We start from the raw sequence: 22706 nt of genomic DNA, 5'->3' as shown, positions 1-22706 counted from the left end.
GATCTTGTTATCTTCCATCCAGTGAAAAACCAAATGCTCACAGGAGTTGTTTGCCCAAGGTCCCCCAGCGCTGTTTGAACCCGCTCACATAACTCACCAGTGCCAGTCACATAATTTTTCTTCATGACCCACTTACATATTATCAATCAAGCTATTTCAGTTTGTATTAACCTTCCACAATGAGAAAAAGTGTTCCAAATTGCTAATTTTCAAAATCATCTCTTTGGAATCTTTTAGAACAAAAAGCCCCAAACCATTTATCTTCACTAACTTCTTCCCCATTCAGCTGGGGAGAAGATGCTATTTATGGGTGATCACCTGAGTTCATTATCCCTTATGTCAGCGGTTCTCAACCTGTGGGTCGCAACCCCTTTGGGGGTCGAACGACCCTTTCACACGGGTTGCCCAGGACCATCGGAAAACACATATATAATTACGTATTGTTTTTGTGATTAATCACTATGCTTTAATTATGTTCAATTTGTAACAATGAAAATACATCCTGCATATCAGATATTTACATTACAATTCATAACAGTAGCAAAATTACAGTTATGAAGTAGCAACAAAAATAATTTTATGGTTGGGGGTCACCACAACATGAGGAACTGTATTAAAGGGTCGCGGCATTAGAAGGTTGAGAACCACTGCCTTATGTTATATCAGAAATAAAAATCCTCACCTGTTGTTAGCTGCACTAGCAGGAATAGGAAAGTGGCCCTTGGGGAATCATTGTTTCTTTGACAAAGTCATGGTAAAAGGGGGGGGGAAATGCTGTACTTTTTCACTAATCTGGACAGAACTTCCAAATGAGAGTTTATTTTTAAAAGCTATTCTGAAAGTTACATTTAATATACTTTCAGTTTTTTTAATTCAAAATTACTTTATCTAGTAAAACTCTTTTTTAAATGTCTTTGGTCATGACAGATTCTGACTTTGAATGATTTAGAATTACGTACTTAATATATTAAACTTGAACTTGAGTAAAAAAAAAAAAAAACCTGTGTAAAGGGATTCAAGATGTGACTTTTCACACTGTTGTGTACTTAGGTCATTTAATCTTCAAACCTTTAGATGTAGGCTAAGTTGGGGTGTGCTCATAAATTCTACCCTATAAAAGTATATACAGCCCTAGCTGGTTTGGCTAAGTGGATAGAGCATCAGCCTGCAGACTGAATGGTCCCAGGTTCGATTCTGGTCAAGGGCACATATCTGAGTTTTAGGCTCGGGCCCCAGCCCTGGTGGGGTGCATGCAGGAGGCAACTAATCGATGTGTCTCACTCACATCGATGTTTCTCTCTCTGTGTCTCTCCCTTTCTTTCTACTCTCTCTAAAAAATCAATGGAAAAATATCCTCAGGTGAGGATTAACAACAACAAAAAAAGTATATACACGATGGGGCAAAACTAGGTTTATAGTTGTGAGTACACAAAACAGTTCATTCTCGTGTTATTATTTATTGTTGTATTATTTTCCATATGAACCACTGTAAACCTGCTTTTGCCCCATCCTGTATTAGGCATCAGAACAGATTTCTTGACATCTCCTCTCCCCAGTCTACCAAGCTGTGAGGACAGTAATAAGTGTCGCAGGAAGATACGACCTAGGCACAGATTTCCCAAATGGGACGTAATCCATGTTTTAGTGTAGTTTGTCCCTGTTGCTATTTACTATTAGGTTTTCAGACACTTCAGAAACCTTCCTGAAAGTTATCCCCATATTGATGACTGGTTTCCATTTAAAAGGCATTGCCTCAGCCAGTGTGAATGCCCTTCATGCTACCAACTCAACTTCTTTGCTTTCCCTATGGGTGCACTGCCTGTGTAGACACTTTGGTTGTCCAGGATTAACCTCTGAGTTCTGATTTGCCTTTCAGTTGACCATAGTCGGATTAAACTACATCAAGAAGATAACGACTATATCAATGCTAGTTTGATAAAAATGGAAGAAGCGCAGAGAAGTTACATTCTTACCCAGGTAAACCCGGGATTGTCTGAATTTTGTTTAATGGTTTTTGCCTTACTTGATGTCAATTGAAGCGTTTTAGAGTGCTGTTACTACACCTCAAATAAAATCAGCCACATTCTGTAGAAGTTCAGGTTTTAAACCACCCATAAAAGCAACAAGGTAGGAAAAAATCCTCCTTCAGAGATTCTGTTTGGTTGTAACACTAATCTTTCTGAGAAGTATGACATTGCTGGGCTTATGAGAAACAGCATTTAAATGCAGAACTGCCTGTGGTCTGTTCACAGAGGCAGCAGAGCCGTGGCTAGAGAAGGGCCTGTACCTGTATTGATTCCATAAGTGCCTCAGAGCATTGAATGCTTCTCATGGAAGTCTTAGAGGAGTGGTAGTTACTAGGAACTTTTGTCCAGATATCCATTCAGAATTCTGTGGCATGGTCCTCCTTTTTTGGTCCAGAAAAAAACCATTAGAGTATATGAACAAGGATGCAAAATCACTTAAAATTCCCATTGGCTTTGGCATCTTTATGGAAAGGATCATAAAAGTGGTTTAATAATTGATCTTCTTGTGAAACATTTACTGGTATAAGGCCCAAAACAATGGGTTTCTGGGAACGGGGATAAAGGAAATTCTTTTTGATTTTCTCAAGTCTTATTCTGTTATCTGTAAGTTAGTCTAAACTATCTAAGTTTCTCTCTTTTTGTTTTCTTATTCCATATCAGTTTATCAGTCTTGTATATGGCTCTGAGTTGTAGGGTGATTTTGAACATCAGAATTCTGCCTAATATTTGGAAATTAAAATTATGGAGAAGCCAGAAAGCACTATGAACAAAGGGCTGCTTTGGGGGCAGGGAGCTTAGATGAGGGCATATAAGTTGTGGCCCTTCTTCTCTGCCCCTTTTTTGTCCTGTCCCAGTTCCCCATGTCCATGACCATAATCAGCCCAGATGCCTCCCAGTTTTAATGTATGGAACGTCAGCCATGCAGTGTTCACTTCTGGGGGCTATTGAGTAAGTTCTTGGTATATGAGTAGGGGACAGGCCATTACTGGGATGGTTGGGGTGGGCTGGGGTGGGGTGATAAGGAGGAAGATCCTTTGTGGTGTCAAGCTGGTGGGAAGAGGTTGAGGCAAAAGTGGCTTCTTGGGAACTTGTCTTTTCAGAAGAAGTCAAGTCTTACTTCCTGATTTCAGCCATTCAACTTTGTGTAGGGTCAGGAAGCCCAAAGCAAAGATTCATAGGTGTATAGTCAAATGGAATGAAAAAAATCACCATGGAAACTCTTGTTCCCTGTCTTCCCCATCTCTTTGCCCTGATAATTTGCCATTTGGCACATCTGAAGTTCTGTCCATTTGAAGGGTGGCACCACAGATGTATCTAGCTGCTGACATGGTCTCCCTTTGCCCTGGGATTTACAAAAGGGATTAAAGCAGCCTGACCCAAAAAGTTGCACCTCTAGATAGTATGACTGAAACATTTTCCAAACCACAAAACCAAGAAAACCCTGCCCGTTTTTTTAATTTTCATTATTGTTCATTATGCAAATAATACCAGTCTTTTTGAAAATCAGAGGTATAGATGTGTTGTAGAGAATAATGTCAACAGTGCCCACCTTCACCTTCCTCATGAAGTGTTGGCTAAGTTTGGTATGAATCCTTTCAGATCTTCTGGTTTTTTAATTGATTTTAAAGAGGAAGGGAGAGGGGGAGAGAGAGAGAGAGAAATAGAAACATCAATGCTGACAGTCATCAATCAGTTGCCTTATGCAGGCCCCCTACTGGGGATCGAACTCACAACCTAGGCATGTGCCCTGACTGGGAATTGAGCCATGACTTCCTCATTCATGGGTCGATACTCAACCACTGAGCCACACCAGCCAGGCTCCTTTCAGGTCCTATGTTATATTTAATCCCTCAGATCCATTCTAAGCTGGAGTGATGTTGGAGGGTAGGGAAGGCAACAACTGGTAACCAGAGCCAGAGAGCTGCATCTGTGGAAAGCCCAGTGAGGGATCCTCGTGCTCAGGTCAGAGATTCAAAGGCCTGGGTGGCCAGCCAGGAGGCCATGTGATTCAAGGAGCCACTTTTCTGTTAGTTTGGGGGAAAGGGTTACACATGTAATCCCCGTTGTCTGAGTCCTACGGCATGTACGTGGAGTGCAAACTTTTGGGTCAGACAGCAAGTCTGAGATGAGTTCAGAAAAGAAAAGGAGAGCACTAACTGTTTGCCTAGGCAAGGAAAGTGTGGTGAGACTACAGGGGAAAACATGTAAAGAATAAGGAGAAATTGGATGAAAACAAGTAAGAATGGAAAACATTCCAGTGCTGGAGGAGATAGGTCTTACTGAAAACAGACAAACTTGAAGCACTTGTACCCTTGTATTCACTAAACATCTATGCCCTTTGTAGGTGGGCTAGAGTGAGACAGGCCAGCTGCCTGGCAGTCACTCCATCATGACCCTTGGGCCACCTGACTGACCATTTGTGTTGTCCACATCTCTTATGTTCCATGGTCCAAGGATAAAGGCTGTCTATGGTCAGGTTTACCATTATTAGTAGTAATAATAATAGCTAACATCTCATTGGCTGTTTACTGTGTTCCAGGTACTGTGGGAAGACATTGATATATGGAACATAGTTAATTTTCAAACCCCTATGAGTAGATGCTGTGGTTAGTCAACTGAGATAAGTAGAGAGACTGAGACCTGAGAAGTGAAGTGACTTGTCCAAGGTCACACAGATAAGTAATTGGAATTGGAACCAATTGCCGTTGATCACTTCCCCATACCCACTAGTTTTGCTTGATATTCTTCTGCACCTGATAGTTTTGCCTAATAGATGGGTCCTAGTGGAGCCCTTTGACTGACCAGCCTAAACCAGAAAGCAGAATCAGTGTTTTTTTAATATATTTTATTGATTTTTTTACAGAGAGGAAGGGAGAGGGACAGAGTTAGAAACATCGATGAGAGAGAAACATCGATCAGCTGCCTCCTGCACACCCCCTACTGGGGATGTGCCCGCAACCAAGGTACATGCCCTTGACCAGAATCAAACCTGGGACCCTTCAGTCCGCAGGCTGACGCTCTATCCACTGAGCCAAACTGGTTAGGGCAGAATCAGTGTTTTTTTTCTCCCTTGTTGATCAGCCCTGAGATGTGGAAATGACCTTTCACCGTGTGTTAGAATATAGAATTGTGGTTACTGACCACTAGGCAGGGAGAGTTGGGTCTCTGGCCCAGCTTCTGCCCCCACTCTGCCTCAGGGAACTGTTATCTGCTAGTTGCCAATGATGAGCTTGCACTGGAGTATGTTTCTGTATAAATGGCATGCACTTTGTGGGTTGTTTTTTTGCAGGGCCCTTTGCCTAATACCTGTGGTCACTTTTGGGAGATGGTGTGGGAGCAGAAAAGCAGGGGCGTGGTCATGCTCAATAGAGTGATGGAGAAGGGATCGGTAAGTGTGCATTTACCTATTCTTATATCACTGTCTGCCTGTGTCAGTTACAATGTTAACAGTTTCTTTAAGTTTGCTTCTTTGAATTGCTTTTAGATTTCTTTTACATAGTGTCTTTTTTATTTAAAAAAATTAAAGAGGCACTATATAAATACATGTTTATTATAAACAAGTCAGATAAATAAGTGAATTAAAAAGAGAGACAAAGGCAAAATTGCCCTGTCCCCTTCCCACCCGCCATCAGTGAGCTTCTCTCCAGAGTTGTTTTGTTTTTTTGTCGTTGTTAATTCTCAGCTGAGGATATTTTTTCATTGATTTTTAGACAGAGTGGAAGGGAGGAGGAGAGACAGAGAGAGAAACATCGATGTGAGAGAGACACATCAATTGGTTGCCTCCTGCACCAGCCCCTACTAGAGCTGGGGATCCACCCTGCAACCAAGATAAGTGCCCTTGACCAGAATCGAACCCGGGACCCTTCAGTCCGAGGGCTGACACTCTATCTGCTGAGCCACACCAGTTAGGGCTCACCCTCACCTGGGGTTCCTGCGCTGCTGGGGTGCATTATGGAGCTGTGGAACCATAGTTTCGTTTTGAAAGGCCAGTGTCTACTGTGTCTTCACATTAGCTTTTCTGGCTGTGGGAACGGCTGGACTCTGTATTTGCCTCTGTAAAATCCTAGCTGCTTGGCTCCTGGCCACATTCTTCAGTGTGGACACTATCAGCTTATGCATTTACTTCAGGATTTGTGTTACCCTTTCTTCCAAGTTCTTTGCACCTCTCAAAACATCCCTCAGCCTAGTATGTGGACTAAAGGTGTGTGTTTGTTCAGACCATCACCCCCCGTGCATCTGTCCCTTTAGCCATCCTCACCACTCTGCTTTCCAACCTCTCCCCTGTCTGTTCTGACCCTGCATCCAGAATAACCTTTCTAAACCCAGTCTCACCACACTTCTTCCCTCTGAAAACCCTTCTGGGGCTCCTCCTGCCTCCTAGTAATATGTAAGGTGGCTGCAGGATCCAGCGTGATATTGAGTGTGGTTGGGCCTCAGTTAACTTGGACCCCACTCTTCCACCTCTGACTCCAGCCAGAACAAACCTTTTTTTTTCTTCTTTTTAATTTTCTTGCCAGCTTACCATGTTCTCTAGGCTAAGAATCTGAATCGTAGTGCCCACCCTCACCCCACTTCCAGGTGTCCTCAGATTGCTTCCCCTCTGGTCAGCCGTAGCTTGTGATGCCTTCCCTTCCTACATGGCTTATTCTGCAGGATTGCCTGTTAAAAGCCTGTCTCCGTGTAAGACTCCATGCATGCCCAGCACAAGTGTGGTATTCAACATAGCAAACAGATGCCACCTCCCCACTACCCAGGTCCTTCCCTCCTCCCCCAACACCTGGCTCAGCTGTGACTCTCCAGCCTCAGAGGTGAAGCCCCAGGAAAAGGCTAGTTGAGGATTCTTCTATGAACCGGTGCTCAGGAGCAGAGAACTGGGTGTGCTGGGCCTGCCAGGTGCCAGTACTGTGCTCTCCTGGGCGTGGTTAGGCACAGCTCTCCCAGCTATCCCGACCGCCTTGGGACACAGTTGTGGCCAGAAGAACATGAAGGCTCCAAAGAAGCCACTTCTCCAAAGAAAGCACAGTCATGGCCCTAGAGAGTAAAAAGAAGTGACACATCAAAGGAAACACGGCAATGAAAACGGAGGCATTCACCACAAAGCCTCTCTGCTCCCCCCTCAGGAGAAATGGTCTCAGTTACAGCAGATAATCCTCTTACTGCAGCACTTATTTAAAATTGTGTATTTTACCTCTGTCCCCTATTCTCAAAGGAAACTATTTATTTGCTCAATAATAATGAAGCGCTTACCTTTGTGTTGACATTGATGAAATAATGCTTTTGTCATTTTTCCAGTGAAAGTGGTGTTTAATTTTTTCTGCTTCGTTGGCTTGATTAGTAAAATGTGAAGTTGCAAATGTGAAGGAAGCCCCTACCTGTCACCACTCTTGTCAGCAATTTTGAATAAAGAAACAAAACATTAGTTTCCCACAGCACACATTCTCCCCAAGGGAAAGTGAAACATGGTGGCCTTTGCAGGTGTTCAACACAGATCACCATTCGGGGATTTTCAGCCTGGGCCCTGCTTGCGTAGGGCTGCGGCATCCCTGGTCTCCACCCTGTAGGCGCCAGCAGCAACCCTGCCCCCAGATGTGGCAACCAAAAATGTCCCCTGACATTGCTCATTATTCCGTGGGAGGCAGAATTGTCCCTGGTTGACTGTTCTAGATCAGCCGTGGGCAAACTACGGCCCGCAGGCCGGATCTGGCCCGTTTGAAATGAATAAAACTAAAAAAAAAAAAGACCGTACCCTTTTGTGTAATGATGTTTACTTTGAATTTATATTAGTTCACACAAACACTCCATCCATGCTTTTGTTCCGGCCCTCCGGTCCAGTTTAAGAACCCATTGTGGCCCTCGAGTCAAAAAGTTTGCCCACCCCTGTTCTAGATGATGTAAAGGGTGGGAGTTTTAAATCAAGACTCATTGCCCTAGCCAGCTTGGCTCAGTGGATAGAGCGTCGGCCTGCGGACTGAAGGGTCCCAGGTTCGATTCCGGCCAAGGGCACATGCCTGGGTTGCGGGCTCAATCCCCAGTGGGGGTGTGCAGGAGGCAGGCAATCAGTGATTCTCTCTCATCATTGATGTTTCTATCTCTCTCTCCTCCCTTCCTCTCTGAAACCAATAAAGAAAAGAAATATATTTAAAAATAAAAATAAATAAATCAAGACTCATTTATTCAAAAATCATCAAATATGATAGCATTTACTTTAATTTATTTGTTGCTAAAAGTTTGGGTAAAACCTCTTTGTTGTTTGCACACGGTTTGCTTTAACTAACGTTGTCACAGTACAACAAGGAGCAGTGTCCCAGCACTGTAGTTACATGTTTGTCACCAGGCCTTGCTCTTGATTGTCTCCCGCCCATGGTTGACCATAAGTGAACCATAGATCCACTGTAACAACCTTACCCCTTGGATTGCTATGTCGGCCATTACGACAACATGGCTGGTTGGTTTTGTTATAGTTTATTGTGATAACATGACAGTAGTCCCTACTTTCCTTTATAGCTGTTTTCACTCAAGGTTATTTGGGCATGAAAAGCAGCATATGACTTGACATTTTCATTTGGCATCAACAGTATCATCCCATAAGGACTGACTGGCAAAAAGTATAACAAGATGCAACATCTTATTTGCTCAGCTAATCTAATTATAAACTATCTTCACAGCCATGGTAAAAACCAGTTTGCAGAGCATTTCCATTTCATGTATGTTTGTTTTCTGGTTTCCTTCCTTCACCAAATAGTGTAGGATGTTCTCTTCTTATTTTTGGCAGGCCTGCCTGTTACCCTTTTGGGACCCTGTGCTTCCTGGAAAACAGTGTGCAGAAAATGATTGTGTGTGTTAGACTGTGGTCATGCAAATGGCCACATTGATTTGATTTCAGTATTAACTGTAGGCGTGTCAATGTAGAACGTGATATGTATGTAGGATTGGGATTGTTGTTTAGGCAGGGGAAATAAACAAGGTGAGTTTATCTTGTTATTCCAGAAGTATGGCTTATGTCTCTCCTGAAATCCCTACTAAAGGTGCTGTTTGATTTCAAGTTCTTTTGGGGCTCATCCATCTCTCTCATGCTCTGCTTAGTTCTCTGTGTTCATCATTCTGTGGAAAAGCCAACTGGATTGTCACAGGGTCACCCCGATGACGTTCATAGATTTTTCTTCAGGTTGCCCAGCTATTTGTTTTAGGAGGTCCCAAGGGCACTCTCTCTCTTTTTCTCCCTTTCACATACATACACAGCTCACTCACATCTGCCTTCATGGCAGTAACAGCAACTAGGACAATACGGCCATGTTGCTGTTTGGTGCCGATCCAAGGCATGCCTCAGTTGGAATCCTGGTGAATGAAAGACTGCTTTCTAATTAACTCTTCTTTTCAGGTCGTATATTTCTCTTTAATAGGATAACAGGAAGTAGTGAGCTTGTGCTTATTTTTTGTTTTATTTTGTGTTTCTAAAACAAATTTTATACAGGAAATGACAGAGCAGAGTGTGGCATGTTACTGTAGATGCCTAAGAGTTCTCAAAAGTAAACATCGGTTGATTGACACTTAGGGTTGCCAGAATGCCTCAGTTGTAGAGTTCCAGAGCCTTGGTCTTTACCCAGATTACAGAGCTTTCTTAGGCTTAAGTGGGTGCTTGCTGTATGGAGGTGGGATTTAGAAACTCATCTTCCCTGCCCAGGAGACATGAAAACATTGGCCTCTTGGTGATGGGCTATTCTGTGTCTCTGCTCCTTTATCCCATTCTCTCTGCACTTGCCGTGTTGGGTGCTTATGCCAACAAACATGGTTTTGAACTTGCCCAGACAATCGCTTTGTTTCTGGGGTCTTAAGGAATGACAGGTATAATTATTTGACCCGTGGGAATAAATGCATCCTTTAAAGGTCTTCTAAAGTCTTGCTTTCAGCTGCCCCACCTATTTTGGCCAAGCATGGGTCTTGCCTTTCATTAATGTTTCTGTGTCCTGAGAGGTAGAATTGCCTCGATGCTGACAGATTGGCCCCATTCCAGAGGTTAGTTTATCTTTGGCAGCTCATCATCAATGTGGGGGGAGGGTGACAGGGGTGAAGCTGGCCAAGAATTTCAAACAGGCCTGTGTCCAGGCTCTTAGAAAGTCCTATTAGCCTTCTGTTTGGGGACCGTGGAGTTAGATGTCGTGTTGGCATTGCATGCTGGTGTTCTTGATTTGTCTGTTTTTGCTTTGTTTTTTGGTCGTGTGCAGATTTAGCAGAGCAGGATCGATGGGCGTTTGTGGTTCTGTGTTCATCATCCTCAAGAGCCTCCTGGCTCCTCATTGCCCAGGTGATGCCACCGGTTCCCAGGCCTGCTGCCAGAGTCACTGTGGTCTAGGGCCTCCTTTGGCCCCGTCTTCCGCTGCTCCTCTGAGATGGGCTACTTTGTAGTCAGTGCCTAGGAATTCCTAGACATCCTTCCAAAATACTGCTGTCAGAGCCTGCTTCTTCCACCGAGCCTTCTCTGATCTCTTTCCCATAACCTCAGCCAGCCTGAGACATTTACCTCTTCTGAATTCCCAGGGCACATCCATAGCGTTTTCTCCTCAGCACTTCCCTCTGGCCATCTTGTCACTGCTGGGCATGAACAGCCTGTCCTGATGGACAGTTGGCCCTGGAGGGACCCCTCCACTTACTGTGGCATTTCAGACACAACCATCCTTTGCCTCGGAGGAGGTGTTGAGTGGGTGACTGCATGTTGAATTACAAGTGTCTTGAATTTGTACCATTTCCCAAAGAGCTATTTGCACACACTGATACTTCATTCTATGGAAACCATAACATCTTTGAGGTTCCATCATAGACAGCTTAGCCCTCGTCTACCAGCTGTTTTTGACCAGAACAGTCATCAGCAAGCAGAAATGATAGGCACTGGCGCAGAAATTTAGCTCAAGCAAAATATGCCATAAAATGTGAGTCAAATTCTTAAACTCTAAATGAAACCAAATCTTTGGAATTTTACTTGCTTTAAAGAAAAGGTTATTCAAGACCATAAAGTAGTTTCTGAAATTATTAAGCTAAAACATCAATAGTGTTTTTCTGAACTGAAGCAAAGCAGAATGAAAGTGCAGGATGAGGCAGTGGGTGATCCCATGCCTTGGAGGAGCCCCTCTCCAAACCTTTGCTGAATAGTTTTCACGTAATATCAGCCCTTCAATCTTTCAAAGTGTTTCACATGGTCTCTTTTAGCCATGTTTTCAATTAGCCTGTTATTTTCCCCAGGGTAAGGTGTCTGCACTATGCCAATAGCACTGATCAGATTCCTGGCAATCTTTGAAATGGTTACATAAAGTACTTTGTGAGAGACTGAACGTTTTGTGTAATATGGCTTCCCCTCATAGGTGATAGGGAAAGGATCTGACCCATGAAACACCGCACTGTCTGATTACCAGGGAGCTGCTGGCTTGGAAGTCTGTACCCTGCCTGCACAACTAGCCCTGATTAGATCTTCACAGGCCCCTCCCTATCTCCCCAAAGGGAAGGGAGGTTATGCAAATGGTGGCTTCCAAGGTCAGAAAACCCCAGGCCTTTGGATTTTCTTCAAGTTCATGGAAGGTACTTCGAACCTTCTGTCATAGGAAAACAGTCATTTGCTCACAGTAATTCACTGTTATTTTCTCCCCTAGTTAAAATGTGCACAGTACTGGCCACAAAAAGAAGAAAGAGAAATGATCTTTGAAGACACAAATTTGAAATTAACATTGATCTCTGAAGATATTAAGTCATATTACACAGTACGACAACTAGAATTGGAAAACCTGACAGTAAGTATGGCATGTACTTAAGTATTTCACACGGTTACTGGTTGAGATTTATTTTTCTTTGGGTGATAATTACCCAATTCCAGTTTTCCTGGTTTTGTATACCCTGAGCAAGATGTGGTTTTGGCACTGTGGTGAGCAGACCTTACCTGCTTATTTACCAGGTCATCAGAGGTGTCTTGAGTGGCAAGGGAGGGATCTAATATACCTCTTTTCCTATGGAGCTCACTCTCTCTCTCTAAACTGGAACATTAGGTAACACCAGTTCTTAGGAGAGGGGAGTTTCTTATCTAAAACTTATCTGTTCCTACCTTTGCAGCTATAGAGGATTGAAAGGTCAGCCTGCAGGTTAAATACCAGCAGAGCATGCTGCCTTCTTTCATTGTCTGTGGCCTTTCTTCTGAAGAGAGGGGAAAGGGTCCTTCTAGGGCTCAGCCCAGTTTCCTAAGATTCATAGCCAGTGTAAGTTTTCTAGGTGAGGTCTTAGGTTTATTTGTTGTGGGAAGAATTGATAATACTGAAGGCTGGCTATTAGTAAAAGGTGGTGCTGGAACATGGCAAGACACTATGCTAAGAAGCAGCACCACAGAAGGCCCTGCCCCTGAGGATTCTGAATCACTCACCTGGAGCCATCTCTCTGAGGAGCCCATAGCGCCAGGCCTAGAGCATGTGCTCAGGAAGGGTTAGCAGTGCTGTGGGATTGAAGTCACATGGGATCATTCTGGGAGCAGCACAGATGACCAATTAAAGACAAAGTCAGGGTGGGAATCACATGGATTGGGGCTTCCGGGCGGCATTAAAGAGTAAGGATCTGCGTCTGAGTTAACGTTTGCTGCTTAGGTGCTGTGCTCTCCAGTCATCATGACTCCAGCTGCTGAATTTAGTAGTTGAAGTAGGTGGAGAGCATAGCACAGGTCACTGTGAAGTAGAGAACAGGTTAAAATCGCGTGGCTTTTGAGGAATGCAGCAGTGTGGTTTATCTGAGTGCTCTCTCTCTTCTCCCTCTGTGATAGCTCAAGCTGTGAGCCCTGCCCTAGCCATGCACGGAGGCTCAAGGGAGTGATTTATGGAGGGGTTTGATGGAGGATTTTCAGGAGTAATGTTGGCAGCAGGCTGGAATGCGCCTGAAGGATTATGTAGTAGACTTTTTAAAATGCTTTTGAGCGTTTGCAAGCCCGATATATTAAGAGTGACTTCTGGTAAACTCTTGAGAATAGTTCTCCTGCTTGTTGAGGGAAACGGAATTTGGATGGAGCAGAAGAGGTTTGTGCTGTGTTGGTGGTGGAGCAGATACAGCCGCTCAGAGGTCTCAGTGTTAGTTAGGAGGATCTGTTTGCTCTAACAGGCTTTATTTTTTAAAAGTCTCTTCTCGGACATATGTATCTGTTCAAGCACAGATCTAGAATGAATTCCTTGAGAACAAGCTGGGCAGGTGGAGGGAGGGTATAAACAAGAGATAACCCACATCATCTTCAGGATTAAAAGAGATAACTCACCTTTGGCAAACTTTTAAATATATATTAAGTGCTTTTCTTTCCCTAAAAAATAGAAGAGGCATTTCTTTTTTAAGCCAGTAAAATATTAGGAGATCATTTGCTAGGGAGGAAAGAATGGAATTGCTTAGTGTCCTATATAATAAAGAGCTAACATGCTAAATAGACCAGACGGAACTTTCTAGAAAGACCTTCCGTAATGACCAGTGGGCAGGGCCACATTGCACGAATTTCATGCACCAGGCCTCTAGTGATTCTATAAATTACCCTAATGTCATAGGTAGATTTCTCCCAGTTCTATAGAAAGATACCAGTGTATGCAATAGCTGGCGCAGGGTTGAATGTGGGTAGTCTTTTCTGATTTTAGGTCATTGGTGTTTATTGTAGGTCCTTTCATTTGTTTTCATCACACTAGGGTCAGGGAAAGTTGTTATAACTAAGTTGTAAGCTCTGGAAGGGCAAGGGTTGTATCTTTACCTCATGGTGGCTGGCACATGATAGGCATGTTGTGGACATTTGCCAAATGAAGGAAGACAGTGTTAGTAAATGGGTCTCTGGCCTGAAGCCTTTCTCCATCAGCTGCTGTCCAGGTGACCTAGGCACTGCCATGGTCCTTGGCACTGCTTTGTAGGAGACCCTCAAAGCTGGCATGGTTCCTTCACACCTTCTTCCTATGCCCACTTTTGCAAGGATTGAAGGCCTTACTTACCCAGTACCTGGTTCCCATGTACTGTGTGCCTTTAGCTTAGAAAGCTCTTGAGTGCTCTCTTCCCAATCAGAACTGCATTTTGATCATTGCTACTGGAGACCAGGTGTCCATTCTGGGTCTGGACTCTGAGGCTCAGAGGAAGGAGCAGAGCTAGAAGCAGCACCAGAAGTCATTCTTCTTTCTGCTCCAATGGAAGCAGACTGGGCCGGGGGAAAACACTTGGGGACACAGGCCAGGGTCCTCCTTTCAAAAGTTACTGAAACTGGCCCTAGCTGGTTTGGCTCAGTGGATGGAGCATCGGCCTGCGGACTAAAGGGTCCCTCCCAGGGTTGATTCCAGTCAAGGGCACATGCCTGGGTTGCAAGCTCAACCCCCAGTAGGGAGCCTGCAGGAGGCAGCCGATCAGTGATTCTCTCTCATCATTGATGTTTCTATCTCTCTCTTCCTCTCCCTTCCTTTCTGAAATCAATAAAAATATATATATTTTAAAAAGTTACTGAAACTGGCTCTGAACATGGTCTCGAGTCAAGCCAACTTAGATTGAAACTCCTGCTCCTCCACTTAATGGAGGGTTGGCCTCTGAGCCTCAGTCTCCTAATCTGGAAAATGGGAATACATGCCTTGAACCAATGTGCTCAGCACTAAAATGAAGTAAATGCTCAGGATCATCTCTTCAGCTGGGTATTGAGCTACACGTGGCAACCTCCAGTCTTTGGAGGTGAAGTTGGTTGCCTTTTTTTTTCTAAAATGATGATCCTCTGAGATGTCCAGATAGTCTGATAAAGCCCTGAGTTACCTAGAGCTGATGCCACATACACACCGTTTATGTTTTCACTCTTTCATGTGAAACCTTGTGCTGCTTTATGGCATGGTCATCATGGGTGGCAGTGCAGTGTCACTGTGGGGCAGAGAGAAATCAGTTGTAATGAAGGTAGCAGAGGTGAGAGGGATAGTGCAGAAGAGGTTCCATCCTAAAGGAAGTGAAGTCAGAGCAGGAGCAGCCTGTGGTCCAGTGTCAAGCCCAGGGCCCGGCACCTCGGTGCTTGGTATTTGTGACCTGGGGGGCTCATTGTCCTTGGGAGAAAATCTGAGAATTAAAGCTGTTCTTAGAGTGAATGGAGGCACTTCGTGCTTACTTGGAACCTGCGATTTCTGTACAGATAATTCTCTTAGAATCTGCATGAGTATTTTTCTCTTTCAGTCTAAAGAAACTCGAGAGATCCTACATTTCCACTATACCACGTGGCCTGACTTCGGGGTCCCCGAATCGCCAGCCTCATTCCTGAACTTTCTTTTCAAAGTCCGAGAGTCGGGGTCACTCAACCGGGAGCACGGCCCAGTTGTGGTGCACTGCAGCGCCGGCATCGGCAGGTCGGGGACCTTCTGTCTTGCTGACACCTGTCTCTTGCTGGTAAGGAGGCCCTTGAAGAACCCAGGAAAAGAAGGGACCATTTGTAAACTCTCCTCTGGCCTGGCCACAGCTTCTCTGTAATGTCTCTGCAGTCAACAATCTTTGATCTTCCCTTTGTAACAACTTCCCTTCCGTAAAAATAGCTTTACCCCAAATAGCTTGGTTGAGAGAGATATTCTTCATTTTAAAGTGAAATCCGAGAAGATCCAAAGAATCCCGTCTCTCATTCTTTCCCACCTGCTTACATGGTCCCAATGTTGCTGCACTGGCTCCCATTTTCTAGACTCCTGCCTTCCCTGCTATGATTTTTTTCTGAGTGGGCACTGGAGAGTTGGGCTGGCTGAGTTGTGTCTCCTATCTGGCTTTTAGATGGACAAAAGGAAAGACCCTTCTTCTGTTGATATCAAGAAAGTTCTGTTAGAAATGAGGAAGTTTCGGATGGGACTGATCCAGACAGCAGACCAGCTCCGTTTCTCCTACCTAGCTGTGATCGAAGGTGCCAAATTCATCATGGGAGACTCTTCAGTGCAGGTCAGCATTGCTTTTGCTTTCATTGATTTCCAGTTTTTGTCTCTGAAGAAGGGAGCTGTCCGTTGTGAAAATTCACACACTGTCATCTTAAAGTGTATGTCTAGAGACCCGAGAAGCAGAGATAACTCCTCACCAAGCCATCACCTCTGCTCACTAAAAGGGGACAGATTTCCTGCAGAGCAGACAGGCACAAACATTGATGGGGCTCCATTTGCTGCTTTTTCCAGGAGCAATGGAAGGAGCTCTCCCACGAGGACCTGGAGCCCCCACCTGAGCATGTCCCACCCCCTCCCCGACCACCCAAACGAATCCTGGAGCCACACAATGGGAAATGCAAGGAGTTCTTCCCAAACCACCAGTGGGTAAAGGATGAGTCCGAGGAGGATAAAGAAGATGGCCCCATCAAGGAAGAAACCAGAACCCCCTTAAGTGTCCCCTGTAACATGGAAAGGTAATGTGAGATGGTCCTGGCTTATTGGGGGTGAGGAGAAATGACCTTCTGTTTCAGAAACCCTGTGGATGCAGCCTCCTGTTGGCACACAGTGCTTCTATGTCCTTAGGGAATGGAGCCCCTGGACTGTCCTGCTCCTCCCCTGGCTGGAGGAGTCCAGGTACAGAGGCACTGGTTGGCCCTGGGAAGTGACCAACTTCAGTGGGGTTCTAGCACCACCTTGTGGTGCTGGTTGGAATCAGGAGTCCAGCGTGCTGGGCATCCTGCCCAGTGATGACAGGCCCCTCCCCCAGGCTTCCAGCCAGTCCAGAAATGGGATGTCCATGCTTGACCATGTACCTTCAGCCCCCGAAATGGTCTTTTTGGGAACTTAAACTTTTCATGTAATCTTGACCCAAGTGGATTGCCATTTTGCTTCCTTATAGTTCTCTATTTTCTTAATCCTCACCCATTTATTTTTTTTTCATTTATTTTTTTTTTAAAGGGAATGAAAGGGAGGCGGGGGAGAGAGAGAGAGACACATCAATTGGTTGATTCCCATTGTCGCCCCAACTGGGGCCAGGGATTGAACCTGCAGCCACGGTACATGGCCATGACTGGGAATTGAACCTGCGACCCTTTGGTCTGCCGGCTGACATGCTAACTATTGAGCCAGACTGGCAGAACTGCTTCCCTTATAGTTTAACAAAGGTTATCCAGCCCTATTGATGCATGTGAAATACTGATATAACTAGAATATAGCTCTTGGTCTATGATCTAGACCCTGTTGTTGGGAAGGGACAGGAAATTGTAGTGGGAGCCTGTGGTCAGTGATGTGATGGGGTGCACTCAGAGAAGAGGCACTTAGCCTTCCCTGAGTGTCAAGGAAGGCTGCCTGTAAGAGATGGCAAAGTGGAAACTAAGAAGAACGAATGGGAGTTAGCTCCAGCCTGAAACTAGGGAGGCAGTGTCCTTGGTACCTGCTGTTTTGGAGGGTAATTTAAGATGAGTGCACATTTTTACCCAGAATTTGTGTGCTTCTAGAAAATTAGCCTACAGTAGTTCTCAAACAAATGTGCAAAGATTGTATAGGAGGAGGTGTTTGTTGCGGCATCATTTATAATGGGGAGAAACTAGAGATGAGTCAATTATATACCCATGGATTAGGTAACTCCTCTTTCTCCCTTTGTCGGGATGCTCTGCAGCTCTTAAAGAATGGAGCTGGCTGTTCTCATGTGGCTGGACATTGGAGTGGCAGTATCCGAGAAAGCGAGTGACCATGTGTACCCCACAGGGTCCTCTGGTTAAATTGATCATCAATATCTCTCCCAGGCACCAGTTCTGACTCGTGGACCTGAGTCCGCAGGTCCTTCATGCACTGGTCCTTATCACAGAAACACCAGACTGGGTTCTGGAGAGAAACTTGTCCCGTGGGCCTCCCAGAGCAGGTGCCTTGTCATGTGCTGAGTATCGCTGACCTCAGGGACGCTGTGCCCGGTTTCCCAGGGCCTCTGTTGACATTCTCAGGGTGGGCCAGTGTGCTCCGTCCGGGGGCTCACAGAGGGCCAAGGATGAGAGAAACAGGCTGCAAATGACTTGCGTCGCATTTGTGTTCTGTTTATTTGTGGAGAGAGCAGTGCCTTTCACATTCTGTGTATGAAGATGCTATGTAGGGAAATAGGGAATTTGGGAAGCTAAAAGCCAGAGGGTCCAGAAAAAATGGGAGTTGTACCAAGAACATAAGTGCTGCTGGGTACCTGTGGGAGCCCACATGCCCATAGACCTCAGTGCTGCGCCAGGGCCGGGTAGGGATGGCGCTGCAACCAAGTGCTCCTGCAGCCTCCTCCTGTCTCCCGGGAAGGTGGTGCTTCAGGTGGTTTTGTCAGGCACAAGATGCTGCTGGGGTGGGAAGGCCCTGAATGCATGTGTGAGGCCGAACTTCCTGTGGCCAGGGCCTCCTTGATGGAGGCAAGGGTGGAAAAGAGAGGCCTGGAGCGGGAGGGGAGTGGAGAAGAGGGGCCTGGCTTCTCATGGGCCCATGAGCCTCTCCTGACACAGCCCTGGAGCAAGAACACTGCACACTGCCCCCCCCTGGGTCACCATCATGAAGGCAGCTAGATGACTGGCTGCACACAGGACGCCCGGGAAAGGGTCCCCCTGGCAGGATTGGATTAGTGCTTGGGATTCAGGCCTGGGAGAGGTGGGCAGAGGGTCAGTGGGAATGTGGGGGGTCTTCATGTCAGCAGCGACAAAGGCCCTGTGGATCAGCATCTTTCAGGGTGTCCTGAGAGAGTGTGGAAGCATGTGGGCCACACCATTGCCTTCCCTGATCTGAATGGGAACATTCTCCCATACAGCAGACTCCAGGGCAAAGTTAGCACTTGTCTTGATGCCAGTGGCTGTACTTCTCAGACCTTTCCCCACCCTCCATCACTAGGGAGTCCACAGGACTCCTGAGCCCTGGCCTGGCTCTGAGGACCACCCGAACCCCTGGGAGGAGGCAGTGACGAGTGGGCCCTAGACCCATGCCAGCAACACCAAGCTCTGTCTGTATACATGCGACTCACGTTTTCCTAGAATTCCCTCCCCCTCCCCCGTAATAGTGTCTTTGCCATTGTTTCCCCAGAGTGAGTAACCCATCTCTGCCCCTCTCATTCCTCAGCGCGAGTCAAGACACTGAAGTCAGAAGGCGGGTCGTGGGGGCAGGTTCTACCCAGGAGGAGCCGTCGCCACCCGAGGAGGAGCAGGACCAGGCGCTGACTCACTGGAAGCCCTTTCTGGTCAACATGTGCATGGCCACGGTCCTCACGGCTGGCGCGTACCTCTGCTACAGGGTATGTTTTCACTGACGGACGTGCTGGTGAGACCATGTGTACAGAAAGCACTGGCCAACAGCCTGGCGTTAGCATTCAGTGCTGTGGAAGGATCTGAGCCAGTCTCAGAAGAAACAGATCAAAGGTTTTTAAGTCTGGAACTGTGAAGGGCTAACGAGAGAATTGAGGATTGATGCACTGGGGTTTTAAGGAGCCCTGTGGTCCCAAGAATACAAGCGTCTAATCTCAGGGCCTTAACCTATTCAGGAGTAAGTAGAGAAAATGCCAAATACATCTCTTTCTCTCTCTCTCTTTTTTTCTTTTTTTTCTTTTTTTTTTCATTTGTTTTTGGGGAAAAAATAGAATTACAACACATTGTTGTTTTTAACCTTTATAAAAAGCAGCTTTTTGTTATTTCTGGGGGGGGAAAGACTAGGCACTTATGAAACTTTCTTATACCCTTAGCTGGTGTAACCTGATACACAATTTCTATTTGATTTCCCAGGGAAAGACTCCCACACTTTGAGGAATGTAGGGTCCTCTGCAGAAGGGGGTTAAGGTATAGGACGCGGACTTGCTCAGTCACTTCCTCTGCTGTGCGCACTGAGCTGGCCAGGTCCTGCCAGCTTTCCCACTTAAGGAGAAAAACAACAAGAGGCCGTCTGTGGGAATTAAACCTGGCTTGTGCTTTTGCTCAGGGTGTCCCCACTGGTTTTCCCTCATTCGTGTCTCCATTGAACCCTTGTAGCAGCCATCTTGCTCATGTCCTGCCCTCAGCACCCATCCAAAAACGGGGTTCCTTGAGGACCCTGCCTCAGGGTCAGAGGTCACCACAGGGTGGGTGGCCACCGGCTTTTTACCCTGCCATTGAGATCCAGAAGGAGCAGTTTCCACTTGATTTGGACTGTAAATGCCATTTCGGTAGACATCCACACCTGAGAAGTGAGTTGCTGTTAAAGGGGAAGGGAGGATTAGCTTCAAAACTCTGGTCATGGAAATAACCTCACAAGATTTTTATCATTTAAAAATTTTACCTCTTTTCAGGTGACCATCTTTGAGTGCATCAGATGGTTTAGTAACACACAGTTTTTCCTTAGGGATGATTTTTGGAAGGGGTGGGGGCTATTGTAAAAAAATAAATAAATAAAAGCCTCTTTTATTGGAGTGGCCAGGGTTTGGGGGTGGCCAGGTAGTGCCAAGTCTGCAGCTCTGCTGGGCGGGTCTGGGCTCAACTGAAAATGTTTGGTTTCATTCCAGTTCCAGTTCAACAGCAACACATAATCTGACCCACCTCCATCCCACTGCCCGCTCCGCTCACAGAGCCCGCACCTGACTAGCAGGCAACGTGGTAGGTAAGGGCCGACGCACAGCGTGGCCAGTTTGACGGGGCAGATGTTTGCCCTGCGCTGAAACTACCCTCCCCAGCTGTTGGTAGTTTGAAACTACCCCTTTCATTTTACTTCCCCCCCCACCCCTTCTTTATGTACCAAATCCACAACCTGTCTTTTTGAGGAGAGCAGAAGAGGGTCCCATGCTGGTGGCACAGAGGAAGGTGGCCTGTGCAGGGCGGCACACGGCTTTTCCCGGGAGACTGCGGAGACTGCGTGTTGTGAGCCTCTCCACTCCATATTTATTTTTTTATTTTTTCCCCAGAGGCATCCATAGTGCACTAGCATTTTCTTAAACCAATAATGTATTAAAACGTTTTGATGTCAGCCTTGCATGAAAGGCTTTCTCAAAAAGTACAATAATAAACCCTCAGGTAGTGCTGAGAACGTATGACTTTGCCATGAGCCCGCTGTGTCAGAGGAAGGAGGACAGCTGTGAGCAGTGGGTATTTCATGACACTGTGGGTAATGTGAGAGGAGGTTTGGCATTTGTTTATAGAGAGTGGGGTAATATATAACGAACACTTGGATATTTAACATACATGACAGGAGATGACTTTGTCCGGTTATTCCCCGCCCCAGTTTTATCTACTAGAACTTTATTCTCCATCACCGCTTTCCCCGTGGGTATTAGAATGCATGTTCAGTCTTGTGTCCTGATCAAATACCACGTGCTTGAAATACTTAGATCTCTGCTTATAAAGTGCCCCGTGTATAAGTCAGATTTCCCCTTGCATGATCAGATCATTACATGCTGTGGTTCCTAAGACTGTTGCTGAACTATTCGCTGTTCAGCACTGGAGGGATGTTTCCAGTAACAGATACTGGCCTAATTCCTGGCATGAGACTCTGGTGACTTCCTGGTGAGGTCCGGCTGGGTCCCACTGTAACTCAAACATTCCAAGGAGATGGGAAGCCATAGTCACACCTCACGCTCTGGACGTTTAGGCAAGCAGGGTCCCCTGCACACACCTTTGGGATCAGCCTCCACTATCCCAAGTGCACACTCTTCTTGAGAAGACTGTGATTTGGAACCAAGGCAACTGTTGGAAACCACACCTGAAGCAACCTGGATGATGATGGTCCCTTGGAGTCAGCCGGCTGCTGTCTCAGTCGGGAGGGCCTTGCTGACAGAGGCCTGTCTGCCCCTGCCCTTGAACCCTGGGGACTGATGGTGCTCACGACTCTTCTTGTGAGGGGAACTTAAGACCTCCACATTAAGTGGCTTTTTTAACAAGAAAAAAAGGCAGCTGTAGCTCATGAGCTGCTCTTTTGCCAGCATTTTCACATTTTGCCTTTCACGTGTTAGAAGCCCGTGCAGAGAAATTCTGTGGTGGGAACATTTGAGACATCGCCCCGCAGAGCCCTGTGAGGTGTGGATGAGGCCGAGGTGCCAGGCTGTAAGCATTTTGAGTTGGGCTTGTTCGTTTTTGAAGTCCTGTATATGTATGTAGTAGTTTGAGTGTGTATATATAGTAGCATTTCAAAATGGATATAATGGTTTAACCTCCTATCTTTGGAAAACAGATGGCTCTCCATCTTGTTACACGTATGTTAGAGAAGTAGCGAGCTGCTCTGCTATATGCCTTAAACCAATATTTACTCAGCAGGCCATTATTTTTTACAATGGCCATGGAATAAACCATTTTTACAAAAATAAAAGCAAACAAAAAAAGCGAGGTGTTTTGGTATAATACCTTTTCAGGTGTGTGTATACGTGGATGCATGATGGGGTGGGGCGGGGGGCGCGTCTCAGGGTCTTCTGTGATTTCACAGAACTGTCAAACTGTACAGTTTTCCAACTTGCCATATAAAAACGATGGGTTTGCATTTTAGTTGCAACAATAAAATTTTTTTTCCTAAAGAATATCGATTTGGGGTGCTTCCCATTTCTTTGCTTAACTGGGCCTAAACCAGAATGGACAACCCTGCTTTCCATCCCTGCTGACGTGAGGCAGATGCTGTCAAGCAGGGTTACAAGTTTCCACATGTAGGAATCACAAGGCCTCCACGAGAGGCACTGGGGCATTCTCCCTGAGCGGGAGTTCATTAAACACGTCCTGCCTCAGCCCACTTCCTTCAGCGGCACCCACCTTTGGAACATAGGGCCCTTGGATAACTTAACAAACTT

General features: G+C 45.8%; 1 protein-coding gene across 8 annotated transcripts in view; it reads left to right on the top strand.

Moving 5' to 3' along the window:
- PTPN1 (protein tyrosine phosphatase, non-receptor type 1) overlaps positions 1–22442 on the top strand; it is an 82190-nt gene extending 59748 nt beyond the window's left edge. For 4 of the 8 annotated variants that reach the window (XM_005866193.2, XM_014539684.1, XM_014539680.1 and 1 more), the window contains 8 exons: positions 1877–1977; positions 5317–5415; positions 11666–11803; positions 15204–15413; positions 15783–15944; positions 16172–16395; positions 19037–19208; positions 20445–22442. In XM_005866193.2, coding sequence (XP_005866255.1) covers positions 1877–1977; positions 5317–5415; positions 11666–11803; positions 15204–15413; positions 15783–15944; positions 16172–16395; positions 19037–19208; positions 20445–20468 — 1130 coding nt within the window. In that variant the 3' untranslated portion in view covers positions 20469–22442. Of the gene's footprint in view, positions 1–1876; positions 1978–5316; positions 5416–11665; positions 11804–15203; positions 15414–15782; positions 15945–16171; positions 16396–19036; positions 19457–20444 lie in introns of all 8 variants that reach the window. The other 4 variants (XR_313573.2, XM_014539681.1, XM_014539682.1 and 1 more) reach the window with 4 other exon arrangements.
- The last annotated feature ends 264 nt before the right edge of the window (positions 22443–22706 follow it).

The sequence above is a fragment of the Myotis brandtii genome, unplaced genomic scaffold, assembly GCF_000412655.1.
Source record: "Myotis brandtii unplaced genomic scaffold, ASM41265v1 scaffold225, whole genome shotgun sequence".
Taxonomy (NCBI): domain Eukaryota; kingdom Metazoa; phylum Chordata; class Mammalia; order Chiroptera; family Vespertilionidae; genus Myotis; species Myotis brandtii.
Note: the sequence above shows the minus strand (reverse complement) of the source record. Positions and strands in the feature narration are given on the sequence as shown.